The sequence below is a fragment of the Brassica napus genome, chromosome C5 (genome assembly GCF_020379485.1).
Source record: "Brassica napus cultivar Da-Ae chromosome C5, Da-Ae, whole genome shotgun sequence".
Lineage (NCBI taxonomy): Eukaryota > Viridiplantae > Streptophyta > Magnoliopsida > Brassicales > Brassicaceae > Brassica > Brassica napus.
Window position 1 is genome coordinate 49,429,301 of NC_063448.1, and position 22,714 is coordinate 49,452,014.

At 36.6% G+C, this 22,714-nt stretch overlaps 5 protein-coding genes and 1 pseudogene across 7 annotated transcripts; 3 read left to right on the forward strand and 3 right to left on the reverse strand.

Annotated features, from left to right (window-relative positions):
- On the forward strand, window positions 1-538 carry BNAC05G39210D. The gene is made up of 2 exons (XM_013834797.3): window positions 1-235; window positions 334-538. Exons 1-2 carry the CDS (start codon window positions 74-76, stop codon window positions 400-402), a joined length of 231 nt encoding a protein of 76 aa, XP_013690251.1. The 5' UTR covers window positions 1-73; the 3' UTR covers window positions 403-538.
- A 209-nt stretch (window positions 539-747) lies between these two features.
- On the reverse strand, window positions 748-3,299 carry LOC106394172 (glycolate oxidase 1-like). Of its 2 annotated transcripts, XM_013834775.3 has the most exons (13): window positions 3,283-3,299; window positions 3,069-3,204; window positions 2,797-2,947; window positions 2,574-2,698; window positions 2,425-2,471; window positions 2,233-2,310; window positions 2,033-2,157; window positions 1,866-1,932; window positions 1,715-1,777; window positions 1,557-1,626; window positions 1,368-1,468; window positions 1,184-1,288; window positions 748-1,099 (listed from the first exon to the last, which is right to left on the reverse strand). In XM_013834775.3, the coding sequence occupies exons 3-13, from the start codon at window positions 2,931-2,933 to the stop codon at window positions 905-907; spliced, it is 1,113 nt and encodes a 370-aa protein (XP_013690229.1). In that variant the 5' UTR covers window positions 2,934-2,947; window positions 3,069-3,204; window positions 3,283-3,299; the 3' UTR covers window positions 748-904. The 2 variants fall into 2 exon arrangements, with proteins under 2 accessions (XP_013690229.1, XP_013690219.1); XM_013834765.3 differs by lacking the exon at window positions 3,283-3,299 and having other exon boundaries at window positions 2,574-2,947; window positions 3,069-3,222.
- A 719-nt stretch (window positions 3,300-4,018) lies between these two features.
- On the reverse strand, window positions 4,019-6,965 carry LOC106394167 (annotated as a pseudogene).
- A 710-nt stretch (window positions 6,966-7,675) lies between these two features.
- LOC106394195 (probable sugar phosphate/phosphate translocator At3g14410) lies at window positions 7,676-10,149 on the forward strand. 2 transcript variants are annotated; one of them, XM_048756971.1, is made up of 8 exons: window positions 7,676-7,937; window positions 8,146-8,253; window positions 8,344-8,378; window positions 8,463-8,575; window positions 8,658-8,919; window positions 9,006-9,274; window positions 9,360-9,509; window positions 9,924-10,149. In XM_048756971.1, exons 1-7 carry the CDS (start codon window positions 7,836-7,838, stop codon window positions 9,485-9,487), a joined length of 1,017 nt encoding a protein of 338 aa, XP_048612928.1. In that variant the 5' UTR covers window positions 7,676-7,835; the 3' UTR covers window positions 9,488-9,509; window positions 9,924-10,149. The 2 variants fall into 2 exon arrangements, with proteins under 2 accessions (XP_048612928.1, XP_013690245.1); XM_013834791.3 differs by lacking the exon at window positions 9,924-10,149 and having other exon boundaries at window positions 9,360-9,723.
- On the forward strand, window positions 9,992-13,389 carry LOC106394159 (ubiquitin carboxyl-terminal hydrolase 25-like). The gene is made up of 8 exons (XM_013834755.3): window positions 9,992-10,381; window positions 10,455-10,932; window positions 11,007-11,082; window positions 11,168-11,260; window positions 11,502-11,588; window positions 11,674-12,560; window positions 12,652-12,783; window positions 12,944-13,389. The coding sequence occupies exons 1-8, from the start codon at window positions 10,201-10,203 to the stop codon at window positions 13,050-13,052; spliced, it is 2,043 nt and encodes a 680-aa protein (XP_013690209.1). The 5' UTR covers window positions 9,992-10,200; the 3' UTR covers window positions 13,053-13,389.
- A 99-nt stretch (window positions 13,390-13,488) lies between these two features.
- LOC106394217 lies at window positions 13,489-14,046 on the reverse strand. Its single transcript, XM_013834809.3, has one exon. The coding sequence runs from the start codon at window positions 13,947-13,949 to the stop codon at window positions 13,719-13,721; it is 231 nt and encodes a 76-aa protein (XP_013690263.1). The 5' UTR covers window positions 13,950-14,046; the 3' UTR covers window positions 13,489-13,718.
- Window positions 14,047-22,714: the final 8,668 nt, after the last annotated feature.

Below are 22,714 nucleotides of genomic sequence, written 5' to 3' on the forward strand. Positions count from 1 at the left end.
GACTTGAGAGAGAACAAAACGAGGAGGGAGCGACGGTGATCTGAGATCAAAGCCGAAGGGAAGATTTTCGAGGATGATCGGACGGCGTGCTGGAACGATTCGGGTCGGCATGAGGAGGGACGACTCCATCCTGACTCGGTTCGTCGACTCAGTGTTTTCTCTATTCCGATTAGCTGAGTTTGAGATCCTGTTTGTGCTATTCTTCGTTATAGCCTACGTCATCTTCAAAGATCTGGTAAATTTCACCTAACGATCGGTAGCAAATTGCTTTTATTCATCTCGCGTTTTTTTTTTCTCAATTTGATTGGAGTTTTTTTTGTTAATTTTTTGCAGACGGCGAGGCCGGAGTACAATCGGATTCTTGTTGAGAAGCCCCGCGGATATGACATATGGCCGTTCTAGCTGAAAAAAATAAATAAAGAATTTGTATTGAATGGTTAGTACAACTCGTACATGGTTTGTGTAGAACGCATTTGCTTGTACACGGCAATGAACTGCTTAGCTTTCTTCAATTGCTCAATGTGATTCTCCTTTCATAGTTCTAATGTATCCGTCAAGTTCGTTTGGGTTTTGAGTGATATAGCCGTCACGCTTGGCTTATTGGCATGCCCAGTTTAGCGTATTTGTTTCATATGAGGTGATGATATATAATCTCATGGTTTGGTAGTTTTATAATGTGTGTTTTAGTTTTATATGATCTAATAGATACTTGTCGATGTTGTTTACGCAAGAAGAAAAGAATGTAAGTAGAAGAAGCAAAATAATATTACAAGAATCACTAGGCATAGTTTGCGATTCGACATAGGGAGAAACAAGTCTTTAGATAGGGTAGCAAAGTAGACCCAATCAGAATATGAGAAAGTGTAGCCATCACATTACATGTTCGCTGGTTGTTTTGGTCTCTCTATAACCTGGCCGAAGGGTGTGGAGGGCGTGGAGTGTCCCATTCGGTGGTGATGTGGTTACGGGTGATTTCCTTGAGAGACCTGCAGCCACTTAGTGCCATTGTCAGCTCGAACTCATCACGTAGCATCTGAAGCACCTTTCTGACTCCAGCCTCTCCTTCAGCAGCAAGTGAGAATACCACTGGTCTTCCAATCTGTGATTAAGAGGGCATAAAGATAGTGTATTACTATCAACAGGTTCAAGCAGCTTTCTGGTAGATTAAAGATGCAATGCTTACAAATATCCCCGAGGCTCCAAGAGCAAGTGCCTTGAAAACATCAGTGCCACGGCGAACACCACCATCTAAGAAGACAGGGATTCGTCCTTGTGTCGCTTTGACAACCTGTACACAGACAACAAAGCTGAAGTTGTTGCTGTACATGAGCACACCAATTTGATATTTATAGGCGAGAATGATGTACCTCTTCAAGGGCTGAGATTGTTGCTGGGACATAGTCAAGCTGGCGAGCTCCATGGTTTGACACTATTATCCCTGCTGCCCCAGCTTGAACCGCTATCCTTGCTGTACGGAGGATAACAATAGTTGACTTAGGTATTTTTACTACACTTAAGTGAAGAAGACACAGTTGTTTGCCAGATGGTAAACTCACCATCCTCTCCGGTGATAACACCCTTGACAAGAATCGGCATTTTGGTGATTGTCTGGAGCCACTGGACATCCTGTTTGTGTAAATGAAAGTTAAGAGTTGTCCTAAATCAAGTGTCTGTTCGATCTACTCTGTTTGGTGTTTTTATTGTATTCACTTACCTTCCAGCTCAAGGTACGGTCAATTTGACCAGCAACATATGAAGCTAAGCCAGAGTCATTGGCCTGCAGGTTGAAACATAACAAAAGAATCTTTAACACAACAGGAGAAGCATATTCAGACTATAATGATTGGTATCTGATGGATGCTTACCTCGTCCATCTTTCCAAGGTCGAGACCTTCAAAGTTCTTCAATGTCAGGTTTGGAGGCAAAGTGAATCTGTAAAAGAAGACCACACAACACTTTATGCTTTCTAGCTCTGTATCTGCATATTAAAATCCAATCAACTATGATCACATTTTAACTGACTTGGCGTTACCTGTTCTTGATGTCAGACTCTCTGCGACCTAGCCTTGGGGTGTCTACTGTGAGAGCAATGGCTTTGAACCCTGCCCTCTCGGCTCTTCTCACCAGCTGCTCAACGACATTCCTGTTCTTGTATACCTACTCAGAACAATCATAACGTGTCAAAAAATCAAGTGTGGCCAGGTCTTAAGACAAGTAACTGAGATTACTTACATAGAGCTGGAAAAAACGAATCCCTGGCCCTGTGGAAGCAACTTCCTCGACACTTGAAGTAGCCCATGAAGATAGTGTCTGAAAGCATCATGAAACAAAAACTCAAACCAGAGACATGAGTATGCATGTTTTTTGAATTAAGAAGCTCCAAACACCGATAAGTTTAGATAAAATGTTGACATAATAACATACCATGATGGTTCCAGCAGCAGAGGCAGCTCTAGCCGTAGCATATTCTCCTGTTTTATTTTCCATCATACTCGTTAGAGCAAAGCCTTAGTCTCTAGTGAAGCTAACACTAATTTCCACTCTACGTTATTTTTTTCTACAGAATGTTTTACCTTCAGGGTGAGCCATCTTCTGCATGGCAGTAGGAGCAACCATGATGGGCATGGAGATCTTGAAACCCAAGATGGTTGTTGTCATATCAATCTTGCTCACATCAATCAGAATCCGAGGTCGAAAGCTGTTTAAACATCCAAAAGTACGTATATCAAATTCACATCTCTTGTGTAACCAATAACATGAAGTGTTACTCTTGCCGTAAGAAAAAGAAAAACTCACAGGATTCTTGCGAAAGCGTTTCTGTTCTCTTGAAGAGTCCATTGGTCTTCTGCACCAGAGGCATAGTAGTCGTATACCATCTTAGGCAACTTCTCCTTTGCAATCGCTTCATACTCGGTTACGTTTGTGATCTCCATTTTCAGATGCTAATCTGTCAAAAGAGCAAAAAAAAAAGGCTTGAGTTAGTTTATCTGTTGTAATATTCAGACAAAGTCTTATCCAAACAAGTCCATGAACGCTGTTTGGTATTAAAAACAGAATCTCTCACTCACTTCTAACGGGAACTAAGCTCTCCGGAGAGAATGAAGATTGTGTGTAGCAAAGAAACCTTATATAATTTTATATATGTCAACGACTCAACGTTTATATGTTGATTATGTTGTGATGGGTTAACTTAGCTTGTGGATTCTGTAAACAGATGAAAAATTGTTAGAAACTGATATGGATGAGATTCTAAAGGTGTAGAATGGATAATGAGATACGGACAAATATCAGATGGAATGTGTGTGTGTCTAATTCATTAACCAACTTTGTGTGCTCCTTAGATTTTCTTTCCTATTATCGTTCCTAATAATTTGTAAGCCATTTGTTTTTATTTATCTTTCAAGGACATAATAAATCCAAAATTTGATGAAAGTAAAAAAGCATGCAGAGGAAGAACTTGATTCACGAGCCTAAGAGCATGATTATCCGGGATCTTTAGTGGGTTTCTTAGTGCGTGGGCCTCCACAAAATCCTTAAGGATCGGTTACAAAAACTACTAATTAAGAACCGATCTTAGTGAGTTTCTTACACTGTTCGCGGGCCCCACTGACTCGTGGCGGCCCGCGATTGGTTTGCTTTTAATTTTTTTTTTTTTTTTTTTAAAAAACTAAGAAACCTATTGGATCATTGGATTTCTTAGGGATAATCATGGTCTAATAATGATATAAAACAATAGGCCTAGTTATAATATTCAAGCCCAAAACTTGTCACACCTCTCTGACCCTCTTTACTATTGATTGAGCAGAGGCTTTCTGAGAGGTAAGTTTGGGACCTATGTTTACATTGCATTCTTCTCTATCTATATGACCCTTTGTAATGATCAAACTCTTCAAAATAAGGTTTATCTCAGAACTTAATTATATCTATGTTGTTGTTGCATTGTATTGTTTTGTGCTCTTTTGATTTGTGAACCGATCTCTAGTAATTGTCTCTATTGTATAAGGAACGAGAATGTGACTGAAGGTAGAAGTAGCCAAATATCATTACAGAGAATCTTCTGGCCATTGTTTTGTGATTTTGACACAGCCAGAAACAAGTTTTTCTTTGAGATAAACAGCAGAGTAGAAGCCAAAGTGACCAATCAGAAGAATATCACACTGGGTTTAGCCATATTACATAGCTCTGTGTTGTTGTTGTTTTGGGTTTTGGTTTCTATAACTTAGGCAAATGGCGTGGAGTGTCCCACTCGGTGACAATGTGGTTCCGAGTGATCTCACTGAGAGACCTGCACCCACTTAGTGCCATGGTTAGCTCGAACTCATCACGTAGCATCTGAAGCACTTTTCTGACTCCAGCTTCTCCTTCAGCAGCAAGTGAGAACAACACTGGTCTTCCAATCTGTGATTTGAGCATACAGATAATGTGTCAATGGTTTCAAGCAGATTTGTGGTAAATAGGTCAATATGATGCTTACAAATATCCCGGAAGCTCCAAGTGCAAGTGCCTTGAATTGAAGACATCAGTGCCACGTCGAACACCACCGTCTAAGAAGACAGGAACTCGTCCTTGTGTCGCTTTAACAACCTGAACACATGATGTACATTGATGAAATGTTTTAGTACATAAAACACTTATTGACAACACAAGTTGATGTTTGTAGAATGATGTACCTCTTCAAGGGCTGAGATTGTTGCTGGAACATAGTCAAGCTGGCGTCCTCCATGGTTTGATACAATGATCCCTGCTGCTCCAGCTTGAATCGCTATCCTTGCTGCACGGATGATAATAACAGTTGACCTAGTTAGGTATTTTTACTAAATTTTAGTGAAGAAGTCATTTGTCTTGTCTGATTGTAGCTTACCATCTTCTCCTGTGAGAACACCCTTGACAAGAATCGGCATTTTGGTGATTGTCTGGAGCCATTGGACGTCCTGTTTGTGTACATGAAAGTTAGTGGAATATGAATCAAGTTTCTGTTTCCATCTACTCTGCTTAGCTAATCTCTCAATATTTGTTGTACTCTCTTACCTTCCAGCTCAAGGTACGGTCTATTTGACCATCAACATATGAAGCCAAGCCAGAGTCATTGGCCTTCATGTGGAAACATAACAAGTTTAAGAACATAATAGATAGACTGGATACTATTTGATAGATGCTCACCTCGCCCATCTTTCCAAGGTCAAGACCTTCGAAGTTTTTCAATGCAAGGTTTGGAGGCAACGTGAACCTGCATTAGAAGACCACATGTCGTTACTCAGCTACATGTTTGCTTGCGTGTTCAAATCTAATCAACTATGATCACATTTTAACTGACTTGGCTTTTACCTGTTCTTAATATCAGACTCTCTGCGACCTAACCTTGGGGCGTCTGCAGTGAGAACAATGGCTTTGAACCCTGCCCTCTCAGCTCTTCTCACCAGCTGCTCAACCACTTTCCTGTTCTTGTATACCTACTCGGAACAATCATAATGTGTCAACCAACAAGCGTGACCACCTTTGTAATAACAAGTGACATAAATTGCTTACTTGTAACTGGAAAAACCGGATCTGGAAAAACCGGATCCCTGGTCCTGTGGAAGCAACTTCTTCAACGCTCGAAGTAGTCCATGAAGATAGTGTCTGAAACCATCATGGAAGAAAAGAACACAAACCAGAGGCACGGTTATGCATAGATGGTGGATTAAGAAACTTCAAAGACCAAAAACGTTAATAGTCTTGCTTTGTTTGAAACCATTCGTGATAACATAGTAACATACCATGATGGTACCAGCAGCAGATGCAGCTTTAGCCGTAGCATATTCCCCTGCATTAGTTTTTATTAAAACAAGCCTCAGTCTTTACCTCCAGTTAATACAATAAAGCAAGTTTTCACTCTCTACATAACTTGGTTTCTACAAATGTTTCAGAAATAGGTAGGGCTACAAATGTTTCAGAAATAGGTAGGGCTGGTCATTTTACCCAGTACCCGAACCCATATCCAAACCCGACCCAACAAACTCAAACCAAAATCTGAACCGGAGTAGCAACATACTCAGACGGATATTGAGTTAGGAGAGATTGGATACCTGAACCGAATGGATATCCGAAGATAAATATATGTATACTTAATCCTATATTCCTAGTTTGCCTCTCTCATTTTATTCAAAGTGTTTATATTGATACTACACATAGCTCGAGATAAAATAATATACATATAATTGCGGGAAAAAATAATTGTTACTCGTTTAAAATACATGTCAAGCTTCTTGTTTCATGCATTAACAAAAACTGAATCCAAAATCTCAAAACAACAACAAGATTAGTATCGTTCTATTTTCAAAATTTTGTCTTCAGACCTATTAATTGTCTAACCTGTGAAAAGTTAGAAATTCAATTAAGTTAATCGTAAAAATTTAAGTACAAGGAACTTGAACAATGAATAATTTGATTTTTTCAAAATCTAAATATGCAAACCCGATCCGAAATAACCAAATCTGAACTAAAAACATCCGAATCCGATCCGATATGTAAAAATATACAAACGGATTCTAGACTCCAATATCGAAAACCCAAAATACCCGATCCAAACGGGTATCCAAACTCCAGTGCCTAGAAATAGGGCAGACCTTCTGGGTGAGCCATCTTTTGCATGGCGGTAGGAGCAACCATGATAGGCATGGAGATCTTGAAACCCAAGATGGTTGTTGTCATATCAATCTTGCTCACATCAATCAGAATCCGAGGCCGAAAGCTGTTTAAACATCCCAAAGGTATATATACATATCAAATCACATCTCTTGTGAAAACTATAGAAAAAGTATATTGTCTTAAAGACAGAAGAAAACTAACAGGATCCTTGCAAAAGCGTTTCTGTTCTCTTGAAGAGTCCATTCGTCCTATGCACCAGAAGCATAGTAGTCGTATACCATCTTAGGCAGCTTCTCCTTCGCGATCGCTTCATACTCAGTAACGTTCGTGATCTCCATTTTTAGATGTTAATCTGTCAAAAGAGTAAAAAAAAACAGGGCGGATTTAGTTATAGCTGCGGCACCAAACTCCAGAATTTTCAAACACAAGTGTCTCTATGTTTGGACTTAGACACATAGCAATCTCACACACCTTGATGGGAATGGAGGTCTCGGGAGAGATGAAGTGTTACTGAAATAAAAGCTTATGTTATATATTTAGTGAGATCATGTTAAATATTTGTCATGTACTAATTGGGTAACAGTGTAAAAATATGGATGAGAAGCTGGAGGTGAAGAATGGATTAGATGGGATTTGTAGTGTTTAATCCAAAAGATCAAATGGGTCGTGTCTAATCCAAAAGCAACTTGTGTGTGTTTAGAGCATGATTATTTATTGGAGGTTCTTAGAATAGAGTTCTTAGAATAGAGTTCTTAGAATGAGTTCTTATATTTCGTTAAAAACTTCCACCCCAAGAATCTTTCAATAATCATGCTCTGAGCCTTTTCTTTCATGTTATCGTTCATGGTGAAAAAAATTATTTCCATAAACCAAATTGCTTTTTTCTAAATGACATAAAAATCATGAAACCTCTATACAAATACGGGGAAGAACATCAATGGGCCTTATAATAAGAGCATAAAACTATTGGGCTTACGAAAAGCCCATAACACGTGATCCGTCGATAAGTGGGACCCACTTCTTCGCACCGTCGTTCCTCTATATAGACGGTGTTGTTTGAGAAGACGGAAAAGTGAAATGCTTTCAGTGAAGGAAGGAGAAGAGAGAAGACGAAAAAGGTAAAAGAAAGCAACCGAGTTGAAACACAGAGGCGACAACTCTTTCTTTTCCCGTGATCGAATCGAAAGATCATTTAGTAATCGATTACAATGGCGGATCGGAGCAGAGGATTCATGAGAGATGAATTCGTGACCTACGCTTACATTCTTCTCTACATCGCTCTTTCTAGCGGTCAAATCTTCTTCAACAAGGTTTAACCTTAAACCTCACTACCTCTCTTTCCATGGATCTGTGTTCTCCACATCGTATTGTATTCGATTTTGTGAAGGATTGAGTTGCCGGCACTATTTACTTACTGCTTGTCCACCATTGTCTCTAATTTTAGCAACTAATGATTCACATGAAAAGGTTTGCTTCAGTGAATAACATTCTTGTATCTGACTTGCTCTTCCTGTGCAGTGGGTTTTGTCATCTAAGGAAATAAACTTTCCTTATCCGCTTGGGTTGACTTTACTCCATATGATCTTCTCCTCTGTCTTGTGCTTTCTTCTTACCAAAGTTCTCAAGGTAATGCATCTTCCTTTATTGGTTCATGAGTAAGTAAGAATGCATAAAGTTCTAACTTTTTGGTCTCTGTTTGTTTATTTCTCCATGAAGATCGTGAAGGTTGAGGAAGGGATGACATTAGAAATGTAAGGAAGAAAGCGAATTTGATTTTCAAATGTAGTACTCGGTCTTTGGTTTAGTTAATGAACAACTCGCTTTTATGTACTCAGATATGTTACATCAGTTATTCCAATAGGTGCCATGTTTGCGATGACCCTCTGGTTAGGAAACACTGCCTACCTCTACATCTCAGTTGCCTTTGCCCAGATGTTGAAGGCTATAAGTAAGTGCATTTTGTCTACTTACACCTTAGTAGTGAGCTGGATTGTTGGATACCAATACATTCTTGAATCATATACTTGCAGTGCCTGTTGCTGTGTTTATCCTTGGAGTAGCTGCTGGGCTTGAAATGATGAGCTGCAGGATGCTTTTGATTATGTCTATCATAAGTTTCGGCGTTTTAGTAGCCTCGTACGGGGAGTTAAACATCAACTGGATCGGAGTTGTTTACCAAATGGGTGGCGTCGTTGGAGAAGCACTGAGGCTGATCTTCATGGAGATTCTTGTCAAGAGGAAAGGCATCAAGCTAAACCCAATCTCCCTTATGTACTATGTGAGCCCCTGCAGGTAAGTGAAACCCATCTTCTTCAGTCCTCTCATTATGTAAAAGCCTATGGTGTACTTTATCTTTATGTGCCTCCTCCTTTTTGCAGTGCTGTTTGCTTGTTTGTGCCGTGGATCTTTCTAGAGAAGTCGAAGATGGATGGGAATGGCCCGTGGAACTTCCATTTCGTAGTGTTGACGCTTAACTCCCTCTGTACGTTTGCTCTCAACTTGTCGGTTTTCTTGGTGATCTCTCATACGAGCGCTCTCACTATCCGAGTCGCGGGCGTTGTCAAGGATTGGGTGGTTGTTTTGGTCTCAGCTCTTCTCTTTGCCGACACAAAACTCACTGTCATCAATCTTTTTGGTTACGCCATTGGTAAGTCAAAAAGCTCCTTACATAACCAATTGGCTTTAGAATCAACGAGTTCCTTATATTATTACTTTGTGGTTCTTACACGCAGCCATTGCCGGTGTAGCAGCTTATAACAACCATAAGCTGAAGAAGGAAGCATCTCGAGTTACCTCCGAAACTCCAGGAGATGGTGAGTCGATACCGTTGGTGTCACTGCCCAATACAGAGAGAGGATGATGTAGTTCCTCTCAGTCTTGAGGTAATCTTTTATTGTTTTTAATGAAATGTACCTTCCGAATTATATAAACAACTCATACAAACAATCTGAAAGGAAAAAGAAATCAATCAATCAATCTGTCCAGTTCTCATGATTTTTACTCAAAACAATGTAATTTGTATGTAGTTGATGATATATGAAAGCCGAACGAATATTTATCACACACATAAAAGTCAGTAAAAAGTATATTTTGTCTGATTTTTTTCCTCGAGTAAAATTTTAATAATTTATTTCATAGTTCAGCTAAAAAATCCACTCGCCACAAGTCGTAAGATTATGCTTTGACCTCCTTATTCGCTTTAAATGGGCCTAAAAGCCCAGTAACAGGATTTCCTTTTTTTAGTCGAATTTCCCTTTCCGTTAATCTACCTGGAATTTATATTTAAAAATGAAAAGAGGAAAGCTGGATAGAGATTTATCGGGTTGCTGGGTGGGTCTCTTCCTCGGCAGTTACCACCATCGAATCGATCTCTTCTTCTTCCTCCCGAATCAATAAATCTCCCAGAAATCTCGAGCGCGAGGAGCCCCAATCGTCCGAATCATATAGAAATAGAAACCGGAGAAGCCTTTATCGCGGAGGCAGGAGCGGCGGCGATAGATGCGATCGCAGCTAGCGATTCAGCCATGAGCGGTTGCGTCGGTCCTTTTCTCCGGCGGAGAAGAACCGATTTAGATGGGATATAAGCTGCAGATGAGCTGGATGCCGAGTCTACTCAGTCAGAAGCGACGTAACGGTCCGCCTCTAGGGTTACGGAACCTCGGCAACACGTGCTACCTCAATAGCGTTCTCCAATGTCTCACCTACACTCCTCCTCTCGCCAATTTTTGCCTCAATCACAAACACTCCTCTCACTGTAAGTCTCTCCTTCTCCAAGAAATTAGGTTAACGAGTTAGTTCTATTGCTTTAAGAGGTTTCAATTTGATAGGTGATTCATTTGTTGATGGCGAGAGGAAACGAGATTGTCCTTTCTGCATAGTTGAGAAACGAATAGCGAGGTCTCTCAGCGTCGATCACGCCATCGATGCGCCTAACAAGATCTCGAGCTGTCTCAAGATTTTCGCCGACCATTTTAAGTTTGGGCGTCAAGAGGACGCTCATGAGTTCTTGCGGTATGTGATCGATGCGTGCCACAATACGTCTCTTCGTCTGAAGAAGCTGAGGACGAAGGGGGGCGGCGGCGCTGAGTCTGTTAACGGGAGTAGTAGTACTGAGGTGAAGGAGATTTTCGGTGGTGCTATGCAGAGCCAGGTGAAGTGTTTGCCTTGCGGCGCGGAGTCTAATAAAGCGGATGAGATTATGGATATCAGTCTTGAGATTTCGAATAGTAGCTCGGTGAAGGAGTCGTTGCAGAAGTTCTTTCAGCCTGAGATTTTGGATGGGAACAATAAGTACAAATGCGAGAGGTAAATGATTTGTCTTTCTCTCTGAGTGTTTCATTTTTTTTTAACTTATTAACATAAATGTTTTATTTGTTTAGTTGTAAGAAATTGGTGACGGCGAGGAAGCAAATGTCAGTACTCCAAGCACCTAATATACTTGTCATCCAATTGAAAGTAAGTAGTTTTTGTTTGCAAAGTTTGGGTTCTGTTTTGAGTTGAAGATATACTAAATGTTTGCTTTGAAATTTTTCTTTAACAGAGGTTTGAGGGTATTTATGGTGGGAAGATTGATAAGCCCATTACATTTGGTGAGATTCTGCTTCTCTCCACATTCATGAGTAAATCAAGCAAGGTACAAGATTCTAACACTTTCAGCTCAAATTTTAAAGTTTGTTGTCGGTGTCTCTGTTATTTCGAATTGATGTTTCGTAGTTCTTTTATAGGAACTCAATATGATTGATTCCTTGTGCCTGGATTTACCTTTGAAATCATCATAGTGCTGCTCTAGCTTGTGGTTTTTTTTCATTCCAATGTAATTGTACTTCTCAGTACTTGCTTTTCTTAATCTTTTTACTCTGTCAAACTAACTGCAGGACCCTCAACCAGAATACAAGCTTTTTGGGATAATTGTGCATTCTGGATATTCTCCTGAATCTGGACACTATTATGCATATGTTAAGGTTCGTTTTCTGTCCCTTTTCAGTTTTCAATGTGAAGCAAACTCTCCAACTTGCTTACTGACTGTTTTAACTTCTGTCTGCGTAGGATTCTTTGAACCGATGGTTTTGCTGCAACGATGCGTCTGTCACACACTCCACCTTGCAAGAGGTTTTGTCAGAAAAAGCCTACATTCTCTTTTTCAGCCGTATCAACCAAAGGCCGGCTTCTGCTAAAAATTTGGTGACAACATCCAACGGGACTACATCTCACGAAGTTAATGGCTCTGAGACACCAAGGCCCAAGAAGTTTATTGGCCCCCTTAATAATGTCAGCATGCAACAACCACGAGCTGAGCAGTCCTTCAAGAAGGATAATAATAACCTGGCTTCTTCAAAGCCCCATCAGTTTATTCGTCCTCTTAAAGATGCTAACATGAAACCACGAGAAGAGCAGCCTTTCCACAAGAAGAACGCTGATTCTCCCCAAGTCGAAAAGGCTCCTCTCAAGCCACATGCAAAGATCAGTATATCTGTCAACCTTGGTGCCAAAAGGGTATCTCCTACTGTCAACGGCAGACTTTCTTTCGACCAAGATCAGGACTTAGCTCCAGAGGCGGACAAAGAGAATATTGGATCTGTTTCGGCAAAGAGGGTATACACTTGTTCGGAGAAAAAGTTTGGTACTGAAAATGGTGGTAATGGAGTTAAAGAAAACGGCAGTGCACAAGCTAGTAGTAGTAGTAGTAACAATAATGAAGTGAGCTTACATCCCCATGAGCGTAGTAATGGGGGTGATCATCACCACAAAGATAGCTTATATTCATGCAAGAGTAATGGTTCACAAAATGGAACTGATCAGGAGGAAATTGAGAAGGACGGTGTTAGCAAACCCCAACCCAAAGCCTTGGAGTCTTCAACAAATGGAGATGATCGCTGTATTTTTCTTAGGAAAGACAAATCATCTCGTGATCAACTTGAAGCAATCAAAGAGAGGTAACTTTAGTTTGTGCCTTTGTTTCAAAACTCAAATGTGTATCTGATGACATGGCTAACGTTGAATGATTGTGTTTGCCTATTATCTCAGCCTGCAGGAAGACGTGTCATCATATTTGCGGTCATGCGGATGGTATGATGAAGTACACAAATCGATGCGCGCCAAGAAGAGATTGCTTGGAGAGCTGTCAGGGGGAGATTGTGAAGATGGTAACGACTTAAAGTAAGTGAAACCCGACTTAACTCATCATGTTTTCTCATACTTGAGTCGAGCATAATAGCTAGAACTTGCTCAGATTGGATTTTGACCTCGTATAGCTTCGTGCGTTATTATGTTAAATTCATTCCCGTGACTCAACGGTTGGACCTTGTGGTTTGTGCAGGAGGAGGTTGATAGCAGATGTAGAGTCAAGTTTATCTCAGATCCCAGATGAGTTGAAAGCTGATCTGGTAAACTGTCTCTCGCGAATTGGCAAGAAGAAATACTCGTGAATTTGCTCAACTCTTAAAAGTCTTCTACTTGGTCCAGCTACAGTCTTCCTCAGTCCTCAGTGTCATCACATACGCACATATTGCTTGTTCCATCCCGTCGGTTGTGATCCAGCGAGAAGGGATCGAGATTTTTCCAGTGAGTGTGAAGTGAAGTTTTGCGACATTTTTTGGAAGAGAGTTGAAAGTAAATTAACGGTAAAAAAAAAAAGAAGCAGCAGATCTCATACTTTGTACAATATTGATCCTTTCTGAACTTTCTCCCCCCTTATCGATGAACTTTCACACTTTGCATACTTTAGTTGCACTGAAAATTAATATAAGAGCGTTCTTGGGTTTACTTTTGTTACAGGTTTTGTGTGTTATATATTCTTTAAACATTCACGTGGGTACAAAATAAAATGGATTGTTGGTTGGCAGTGCATAAAGATCGACCAAAGATGTAACAAAAGAATGTTTGATGAGCAGTGAAAATTGAAAATGAAGAAAGACTCAACGAGTAGATGAAAAACTAACAAACAACTCTTAATGCTGAGAGATTACAAATAGATTCTCATTGGAAAAGTTGATGAACGATTTGGCCAAGAAACGTATGGTTTCTTTGGTCTTTCGTCTTATTGAAAAAAAAAGAAGAAAAATGCAATTGTGGGATTGCAAAGATTAAATAGCCTAAGAAGCAGAGAGACTATTGGTCTTGGCGTAGTGACCAAGAGACCAGGAGGAGAAGCCTGGACAAGATGAAGAGAGTCTCTCTGCAGTGGCTCTGACTAATTCGTCAAAGTCCAACTCTTCCTCGAAGATTGTGGTCAACATGTTCTTAAATGGTTCTCTCGTCGTTGCGGATATCAACTTAGAGGGAGCCACCTCGGTGATGAACCTGGTGGTCTTAACTGCTTCCATTGGTGATTGAGATTTTCTTGGTTGGGCATGGAAGGAATAGAAATGAGGAGATTGCAGGGAAGATATTTGTGAACGATTTGGGTGAGGAGTGAAGTAAATTTATGCAGAGTGTGAAGTGCTTATGAGGTACTTTAATCTTGACTACAAAGGACAACTTATGTGGAATAGTACTTACTTACACTCCCTCACGTCATTAGACAAAACCAAACTTAAGAGCATCTTTATCCCTAAAATTCTATTTGGGTTTTTTTTTTTCTTTTTTTCCTGTTTTAAAAAAAATAAAAAATTTAAATCGAACCAATCTTGAGCCGCCACGTGTTAGTGGGATCCGCGAACAGTTCAAGAGCCGTCCCTTATTTCGTGACTTTTGATAACGTTTCTTGTTGTTTCATGGAACTCACATCCATTTTTTTGGTTAAAAACACTCCCTAAAGACCGGGGATAAAGTTTTTTTTTGTCATCATGTGAACTTTTGTTTAACCACCAATTTTTACAAAATAAAAAGAATCTTGTAGCTCAGGTTAAATAATCTTGCAATCTTCAGTTCAAGTAACAGTGTACCAAATAATTAAGAGCCAATGGAGGCCGAATCCTAACTAATAATATGTACAGTGATAGGCAAGTTCGTTGGTTCATTCGGGCTAAAGTGCATAGTCAACTGGTCTAATAATGGTGAATATCAACAGTAAATTACCACCCGACCATTAATGATGGGTTCCATTGTTTACTTTGAACATAAAGTTAAAACAAGTTGGTTTCACATTTTAATTTGAAAAGTTCAAACACCAGCAAAAAATATCAAATCGAAATCATTTACAAACACAGTGTTACGGATGCGAAATCAAGTGATAGGTAAGACGTTCCTTTCAAGAAGACTACGATGTGGGGGATCTTCATTTATAATCAAAAGCCAAATTAAATTAGGAACAATAATCGCCTTTTTATCCCCTATTTTTCAAACGTTAATTTTAATATATAGCTGTAAAATATTCTTTTTAAGAGACTATGAAAGAACAAAAAATTGACAGCAACATAACGGTAACACATCACAGGATTTGTCAAACTTTTAGCAGTTAATATCGAGACATATACGTTACGTACTGTCTCCTGACTAACCTCAAAAGCCAGAATTCAGGGCTGGCCTTTTTTTTTTGATGTAAAAAAAAAAATGATTTCATCTTTTTGCCGGAAACCCAAACATTATAAATAATTCAGGTGGCAATAGTTACAGCCGCAACATTTTTACCACTAGGCCAACTCAACGTTGATAATTAAGGATGAACATTTATAAAGGTAGGTTTGTTCGAATCTAAGAGTAAAATTTATATTTATTCTGAAAGGTTTGGGAACATCCAGTTCAAAACAAGTTCAATATGAATAGAATTATCTTTGTCATATAATGTATTGTTTTATATACTATTTTTATTTTTAATATGAAAAATTATAGTGTAAGAAGTTTAAAATTAGACATGACTTTTTGGATTCGGTTCATTCCTTTGAAGTCAGTCGTTTAAATATTATCAAATCTATTTAACTTGAATCTTAGTTTCTATATTTGGTTTTATTCGGTTGGATGAAGTGAAATTAATCTGATGGGGTTTTGAAAGCCGCTTCTAACAAATTTGATTTAGTTTTGATTCGGTTCTAACTCTGTCAAGATAGGTACGTATGTTTTGATCATAGATCGGTTTAAAAGTCTTGTATTATAAATAGAAGTGTAAAGCACTAATACAAATCCACAGAGCATAAGCCTGATATTGATGAATCAAATTATAGCCAGACGTTATAAATACTGTTAAAAACATATAACACATCTTACATCGTCTTAACTTTGTTAATTTTGTTTTGATCATATGATGAATCACATATTAAACTATACAATTAGATGAGTCTACGAAAAATCTATGGAGATGTATTACTAAACACGAGGCTACAGAACTACTCATTAGAAGAAAACAACAAAAGTCGACCACGTATTTAATGGCAAGATGGGACAATTCATGTAACATAGATGCTATAGACGTCGTACGTACCATATCAAGCATTTTCTTTTGATACGCTTATTACAGAACAGAAACCACAGAATCAAAACAGACTAATGGACCCACCTTTTATTCTACGGCGGAGAAATGTAACTTCTCCAATACGGCGTCGCATGGGACCATTTGCCTCTTCAATTGAAGCTTCCCGCCACCGTCTCATTGACATATAAAAAGGTTTATATTGGACTTTTCATATAAACTGAACCCTCTAATGCCTTTAGAGAGTATCGTTGACATAAGAGCATGATTATCGGTGGTTGGAAGAGGGTTCTTACACGCGGATCCCACCACCTTTTTGCAAAAACCGTGCTTCAATGTCGCCAAATAAAAAACGTTTCGTTGGGGTTTGTTGTACTGTTTGCGGGCCCAACAGACACGTGGCGGTACGCGATTGATTTATTTTTAATTTTTAAAAAAAAAAAAATCAGAAAAAAAAAAATTAAGAATCCCAAAAACGTTTTTACCTATAATCATGCTCTAAGGGAAGAATTATCACAGGTTTTTAAGGGGGTTTTTAAAGGGGTTTTTGAGAAAAAGTATTGTGTGGGCCCCATAGAAACATAAGATTCGGTCATAGAAAACACCAAATAAGGACCGACTTTGGTATGTTTCTTACACTGTTCGCGGATCCTACCGACACATGGCGACCCGCGATTGGTGCGCTTTTTAAATTTTTTTTTTAATCAGACAAGAAAAAAATGAAAAAATAAAATTCTTTTTTTAAGAAATCCTTAGTGGGTTTCAGGGATAATTATGGTGTAAGCTCCTCCACTCCTGCGGACGTTAATTAACAGACTTTTGAACTTGTAAATCTTCTTATTTTATTTTATACTAGGGCCGATCCGCACTACGGGCGGAAAGTTATAATAAAAATGATTTTATAGTAATTTATGAAGTAATTTAAAATTATGATAGATTAAAAAATATTATGAACGAAAAAATAATGAAAGACTTATGAGATCATTATAATTTTTTTTTTGAATTATAATGACAATAAATTCCACTATTCTCTGATAAATTACATTATATTTTTAATATGTATTTTAATTCAAATGTTTTGTTTTATAATATTCTTAATTAAACTAACTTATTTAAGGTTTTTTTTTGCGAATATGACTCAAAACTTGAAGTCATTCCAAAAGTAATTCATGTTTTTTTTTTTTGTGATGTAATTGTATATTCCGCTTGTATGTATGTTTTGTAAAATTTTGTTAAGAGAAGTATATAATAATGTTTATGGTTTTGAGAATTGTAGGGTGTCGAAGGATTATTTATGTTAAGATTAGTTATATTTGAGTTAAAATGTTTTAATGAGGGAGTTCATTGAATGATTTAATGTGATAGTCAATGAGGATGCATGAATCCAACCGACTTCCATAACGGTTCCAAAATTCAACCAAGGGTAGAAGAAGTGGAATCGAACAGCCAAATACGACGCCTTCCAACTGACCTTGATCGGAATTCAGCGTGGCCGGTGCAGCAAATCTTCATTGGCCGTAGGTTTGAACCGGAGTTGTTAAAACACAGCAGATCTGTCTTTCGTTCGTCAACATTATTTTTGGAGAAGAAACCGTCTCATGTGGGACCCCCTCATGTGTTACCTTAGAGCCCTTAAACCCAATTATGGTAAGCCCAAAACACTGATCTGAAATATTTATTAACAAAAAGAGGAAAACCCATTAATAATTGCGATTAAGTGAAACGGTGAGTATCATCCAACCCGGACACGTGTCGGCCTGTCAGGTACCGACTTTATGACGTGGCGCAACAGGAGTGAGGCGAACATATTTTTATATATATATATAGATAGCATATACAATCATAAATACTCCTGTACTTAATTATCCACAGAAAATGAAAATCTTCAATTGGATCTGCAGCCATCTACACATATATCATTGTATTATTTAGTTAAATATATTTATATGCGATAAAGTAATGGAACGAGTTTAAACTAATCGAATAAAATTGGTATTTGAAAATTTTGGTCAGCCCATCCTCTAGATTATGTTCTTTGATCCCCAACATTTAGATTTTATTCTTAAATTAGGGTTTTTGTCAAAATTCCCTACCATGCATATGGGAAATGGAATCGAGAATAAAATAATGTGCATATATCTATCGCATCAGTCTGCCCATATATACCAATGCATATAAACTAGATTTTACTACAACACAAGGGTAAAAGAGCGAGGCAACACATTTGAAATAAGCAGCTCGAGATCGAGAGACAACAACGGGAGTCTCTGGTTGTATAAGAAGGTCTTGCATGAAGGATGGCTTGCGGATTAAAACAGAACCGGTTTATGACTATTGATTTGGTCACATACTTAATCCGTTGTTGATTTGTGTCCGGCAAGTTGTCCTTGGCTCTGTTTCGTTCTCTATTTCTCCATGTTAGATTCCATATAAACGCATACTCATTTAGTCATATAGAAATATCTATATAGTTGGTCATAAGAATGGAAGTGACCAATCGTATGAAACTTATAATCTAATAACGTCACTTTATAAAATAGCATATTTGTCCCTTTCTTTCTTAATTATCCTTCAATTAATCATCCAGAAAAGAAGAAGAAAATTCTAATAGTGAATATATTTTTCTTGGTGATGTTAGTTCAACAATCACTACAAGAAAACACAATTATAACGACTACGGTTTTCGTAGTAATTTCATCGTAAAATTGAGTTTACGAGGAATTGACTACGAAATCCATTTCGTCGTTAAACGTTTGTCGTAACGCATATTTTCTCGCTAATTCGTCGTAACTTTACCAGAAAACGTTTCGTCGTAAAGTGGAGTCAAAAGTTTCCTCGTAAAAGCCATGTAACACATTTCCTCGTAAAAGACACGTTAATTGTTTCCTCGTAAAAGACACGTTAACTGTTTCCTTGTAAAAGACACGCAAACTTATTCGTCGTAAATGACACGTAAATAATTTCCTCGTAAAAAACACGAAAATAGTTCCTCGTAAAGAACACATAAATTGTATTCTCATAAAGTACACGTAAACTATTTCCTCGTAAAGAAGACGCTAAGGTTCGTCGTCGTTTTCTCGGTAAAAATTTTCAGTTTCGTCGTAAATTAGCTACGAATTTGCTTCGATTCTTTATTTTTTACAAAAACAAAAATATATTTGATTTATTTCAAAATTCTTAAAAATATAAATAATATAAAAATGAAAATATTTTATAAATATTTAAGTTTCAAATTTTTAATACAAATTAAAAGAAGAAAAAAAAAGCTTCGTAGAACTCCTGACTCCTCATCTGCACATCTTCTTCATTGTGAGATGGCTTTGGAATGGGATTTTGTGTCCGCATCTGTGCCACCATGGCCTCCACCTGAGGATTTCTAGAGGCCAGAACGTCTAAAATGCCCTAGAATGAATACGAGCTGCAAACGCAAACCGCCTCAAGTTCAACTCGGAACGCAGTTCAGTGATTTCATCAGTCCGTCTCTGACCATAAGACGATGTCGCTCTTGGGACATCGTTGACGGAACCAATCCCCAATGTACGTCTCTTTTTCTTAGGGACAACCTTTAAAAAAAAATAACGCTAGTAATTAAAAATTATATTAAATGAATAATAATAATAATTAAAGTTTTGAAAAAATTTACCTCCTCGTAAATCTGATCCACTTTAAGTGTGGATAGTGTGACCGGTATTCCATCGGGAGACTGCTGAGTCAACTGGGTTTGGCGGTCTTCAATTCGAGCAACCACCTCGTTGTAGATTTGCTCGGACCTAGGATCAACAAATTGCCCAGCCTTGTTCTTGTGGGTCCTCTCGTAATGATCCTTAAGAGACGGGAGTTCTCCCGTCTCTTTGGCCTAAAAACATTTAAGAAGTTAGAATATATATATATATATATATATATAAAGTAATTAAAATATTTATTATCTTAGTACGGACACCGGCGTGAAGTTTTTGATCCGTGGTGTGAAGCATCGGCTCATTGCCATGCTCATCTTTCGTCAGACGGGAGGCGGATAAACTGTTGGAGACTTTAATGGACGATGACAAGTTCCAATAATGGATGAGGCCATCCCACACATCTTTGGTGAGTTCAACGGGTTTTCCCTGCTCATAACCCTTCAAGATCCAATCATCCTTCCAGTTGGATACCGTCAATGGCGGATCTAGGAATCCATTTAACAGGGGTCCAAAAAGTTAATAGGTGTCATTGGTAGGGTTTGAACTGTGGTTTAGGGGTGTCAAGAGGTGAATTTTTCCAACAGAACTACAGATTTTTTGCTGCTTTTGAACAAAAAAAAAAAGGAATTTAAGGGGTGTCCGTTGCCTCAAGTGGATCCGCCTCTGGATACCGTCCAACAATCGTTAATTGTTATGGTTTTAACATTATAACAAGTGTACTGCTAACAAAGTTTTGATACTCCTTTGTATGATGCTCGGAAAATGCGACGTGTGGATAATGCAACGGTCTATACTACAGATTTGATGCAAAAACTAGTGCTCGAAATTGAATACTACTCACATTTCAGCTATTCTTTGGATTCTATACGATCTGTCTTTTAGGCTGGTCAAAATTCTTTTGGTCTCTTGGAGCATTACAACATCGTTTTGTAATCACGTGTCATCATTATAATGATTTTTAGAATCTTTAGAAAAATAAGGTTGTTCATATAAATATATATTATACTTTTTATTAAATTAACAAACAAATTAATTAGTAGTGTACAAAGGAATATTATCAATTATTTCCTTAAATAAAATTTACGAAATTAATTAATATGATTAACATATATATGACAATTAATTATTATGAATAATACATATTTGATAACAATTTTTGTATTCTTTCTATTTTTTTTTAATTTTATATTGTTAAAAGAAATTAAAAACCACATTAATCATATAATTAAAAAAATAGATTTTTTTTTCTTAATTGCTATTTTTTGAAAATTTTAAAATAATTATAAATGACTAAAAATAGTAAAAGTCCCACATTGGAAATTTTGATCAATGGTTTAACTTTTTTTTGTTTAAGAAAAACACAAGATCATAAATCGTATGAATAGGAAGTCTTATTAATATATATATATATATATATTAATATAATTTAAATTAAATTATATACTGTATAAAAGTATATAAAAATTTTAATTATAAAATTTGCATTGAAAAATTATTGAGATCTTAATATTTTAATTTTGAAATTTGTATTGAAAATCTCACATTAAAAATTTTGTGGTTAACGATTTAAATTTTTGTTCCAGTAAATATACAAATGTTAATAAACTCATATGAGTGTGAAGTATAAATGATAAATATTTATATTAAAATATAATCTATATATCTAAGTCAATATCACAAAAAATTAATTATATACCATATAAAGTAAATAAAATGATTTTTTTTATTTATTTACCAAATACATGATTGTAAAGAAAAAAAATGTATTGGTTTTGATTTATGTGCTTACTCTAACGTATATACTTTTATGTATACAAATATTTTTAAATAGGTGGTTTCTAATATGTTATTTGATCTGGTTTTGGTGATTTGTGTCAGCCGCAAAATTTAATTTTCTTTTGTGTATATGAAATCTTAAAAATAATTAAAATGAGTTATAATACGTTAACTCTTCAATAACGATGATACATTTAAGAGACCAACATTTGTGTTCGTCATTTTACAATCGATAAAGATCGTAATATTGCAAAATGTTAAAATCATTTAATGAACAAATATTAATATAAAAGACGTGATTAAAGATGTGATTAATGATTATGGAAAAATATGCCAAACCATACATGTGAATGAATTTTCTTAGTTAGGAAATGAAAATTAATAAAGTTAGATGTTACAAAAGATCTGTTTGAAGAGGGGACGGCCTAAGAGCATCTCCAAAAAGACACTCTATTTTTAAGTTTCCAAAACCCTATATTTGAACTTTAAAAGTGTTCTTCTCCAAAAGCAAAACTTCGAACTTAACTTCCAAATTATTTGTATTTTATCTTATGGTCCTTATATTTGTCATAATTAATTTAAATTCATAATTTTTTTTGTAAATAACTAAGCACATATATAAAAGTATTACAACAGTATTAACTAATAAAATGTTATATTAAAATACAAATTATAAATAGATATAACATAATTAATATTAAACTTCAATAAAAATACAATATTATTCCATAAAACTATTTTTCTAATAAATATATGATCAACTAGTATATTTCGAAGTAAAAAATAACTCTCTTTATTTTTAATTTGTAGATCACAAACTAAAAATTGTTGAAATCAAGTGATTTTAAACTTGTAAATACATTAGATCTGAACAAGAAAATAAAAGAGAAAAAAAAATATTGCTAAAAGACTTAACTTCTATCAATGATATTAAAACTCAGTGAATACATTCAATCTAATAAAAAAAGAATCCTACGAAATAAACATCAAAACAAAAACCATCTTCGATTACACAAAATTTGTTTGACCAATATTTTGGAGATTTTGGAGGATCTGGATCAAATTTACATGACTATTAGTCTTGTAATATTTAAATTTGTAAAACAGTTATGTCTTCATGTAATTTTTAAAAATATTTTTTGTTGTTAAGTTTCTTTTGTATTGTTGTTGTCTAAATCTAGTTTTAAAATATTTTAAATCTTATTTAAAGTTGTGTTTAATTTTATGTGTAAAGCTTAAATTTATAAAAAAAAAGATTGAAATTTTTATGAGATATGAAATTTTTAGG

What these genes read in the sequence shown, in the direction of transcription:
- LOC106394195 (XM_048756971.1), top strand. Translation starts at nt 7,836, where the DNA reads ATGGCGGATCGGAGCAGAGGATTCATGAGAGATGAATTCGTGACCTAC. An exon ending in GAAGGGATGACATTAGAAAT is followed by an intron (nt 8,379 to 8,462) that starts GTAAGGAAGAAA and finishes TTATGTACTCAG; the next exon opens with ATATGTTACATCAGTTATTC. An exon ending in TACTATGTGAGCCCCTGCAG is followed by an intron (nt 8,920 to 9,005) that starts GTAAGTGAAACC and finishes TCCTTTTTGCAG; the next exon opens with TGCTGTTTGCTTGTTTGTGC.
- BNAC05G39210D (XM_013834797.3), top strand. Translation starts at nt 74, where the DNA reads ATGATCGGACGGCGTGCTGGAACGATTCGGGTCGGCATGAGGAGGGAC. An exon ending in ACGTCATCTTCAAAGATCTG is followed by an intron (nt 236 to 333) that starts GTAAATTTCACC and finishes AATTTTTTGCAG; the next exon opens with ACGGCGAGGCCGGAGTACAA.
- LOC106394172 (XM_013834765.3), bottom strand. Translation starts at nt 2,838, where the DNA reads ATGGACTCTTCAAGAGAACAGAAACGCTTTCGCAAGAATCCTGTGAGT. An exon ending in ACCTTGGAAAGATGGACGAG is followed by an intron (nt 1,778 to 1,865) that starts GTAAGCATCCAT and finishes TTCAACCTGCAG; the next exon opens with GCCAATGACTCTGGCTTAGC. An exon ending in ACCGTACCTTGAGCTGGAAG is followed by an intron (nt 1,627 to 1,714) that starts GTAAGTGAATAC and finishes TTACACAAACAG; the next exon opens with GATGTCCAGTGGCTCCAGAC.
- LOC106394159 (XM_013834755.3), top strand. Translation starts at nt 10,201, where the DNA reads ATGGGATATAAGCTGCAGATGAGCTGGATGCCGAGTCTACTCAGTCAG. An exon ending in TCACAAACACTCCTCTCACT is followed by an intron (nt 10,382 to 10,454) that starts GTAAGTCTCTCC and finishes TCAATTTGATAG; the next exon opens with GTGATTCATTTGTTGATGGC. An exon ending in TCATGAGTAAATCAAGCAAG is followed by an intron (nt 11,261 to 11,501) that starts GTACAAGATTCT and finishes AACTAACTGCAG; the next exon opens with GACCCTCAACCAGAATACAA.
- LOC106394217 (XM_013834809.3), bottom strand. Translation starts at nt 13,949, where the DNA reads ATGGAAGCAGTTAAGACCACCAGGTTCATCACCGAGGTGGCTCCCTCT.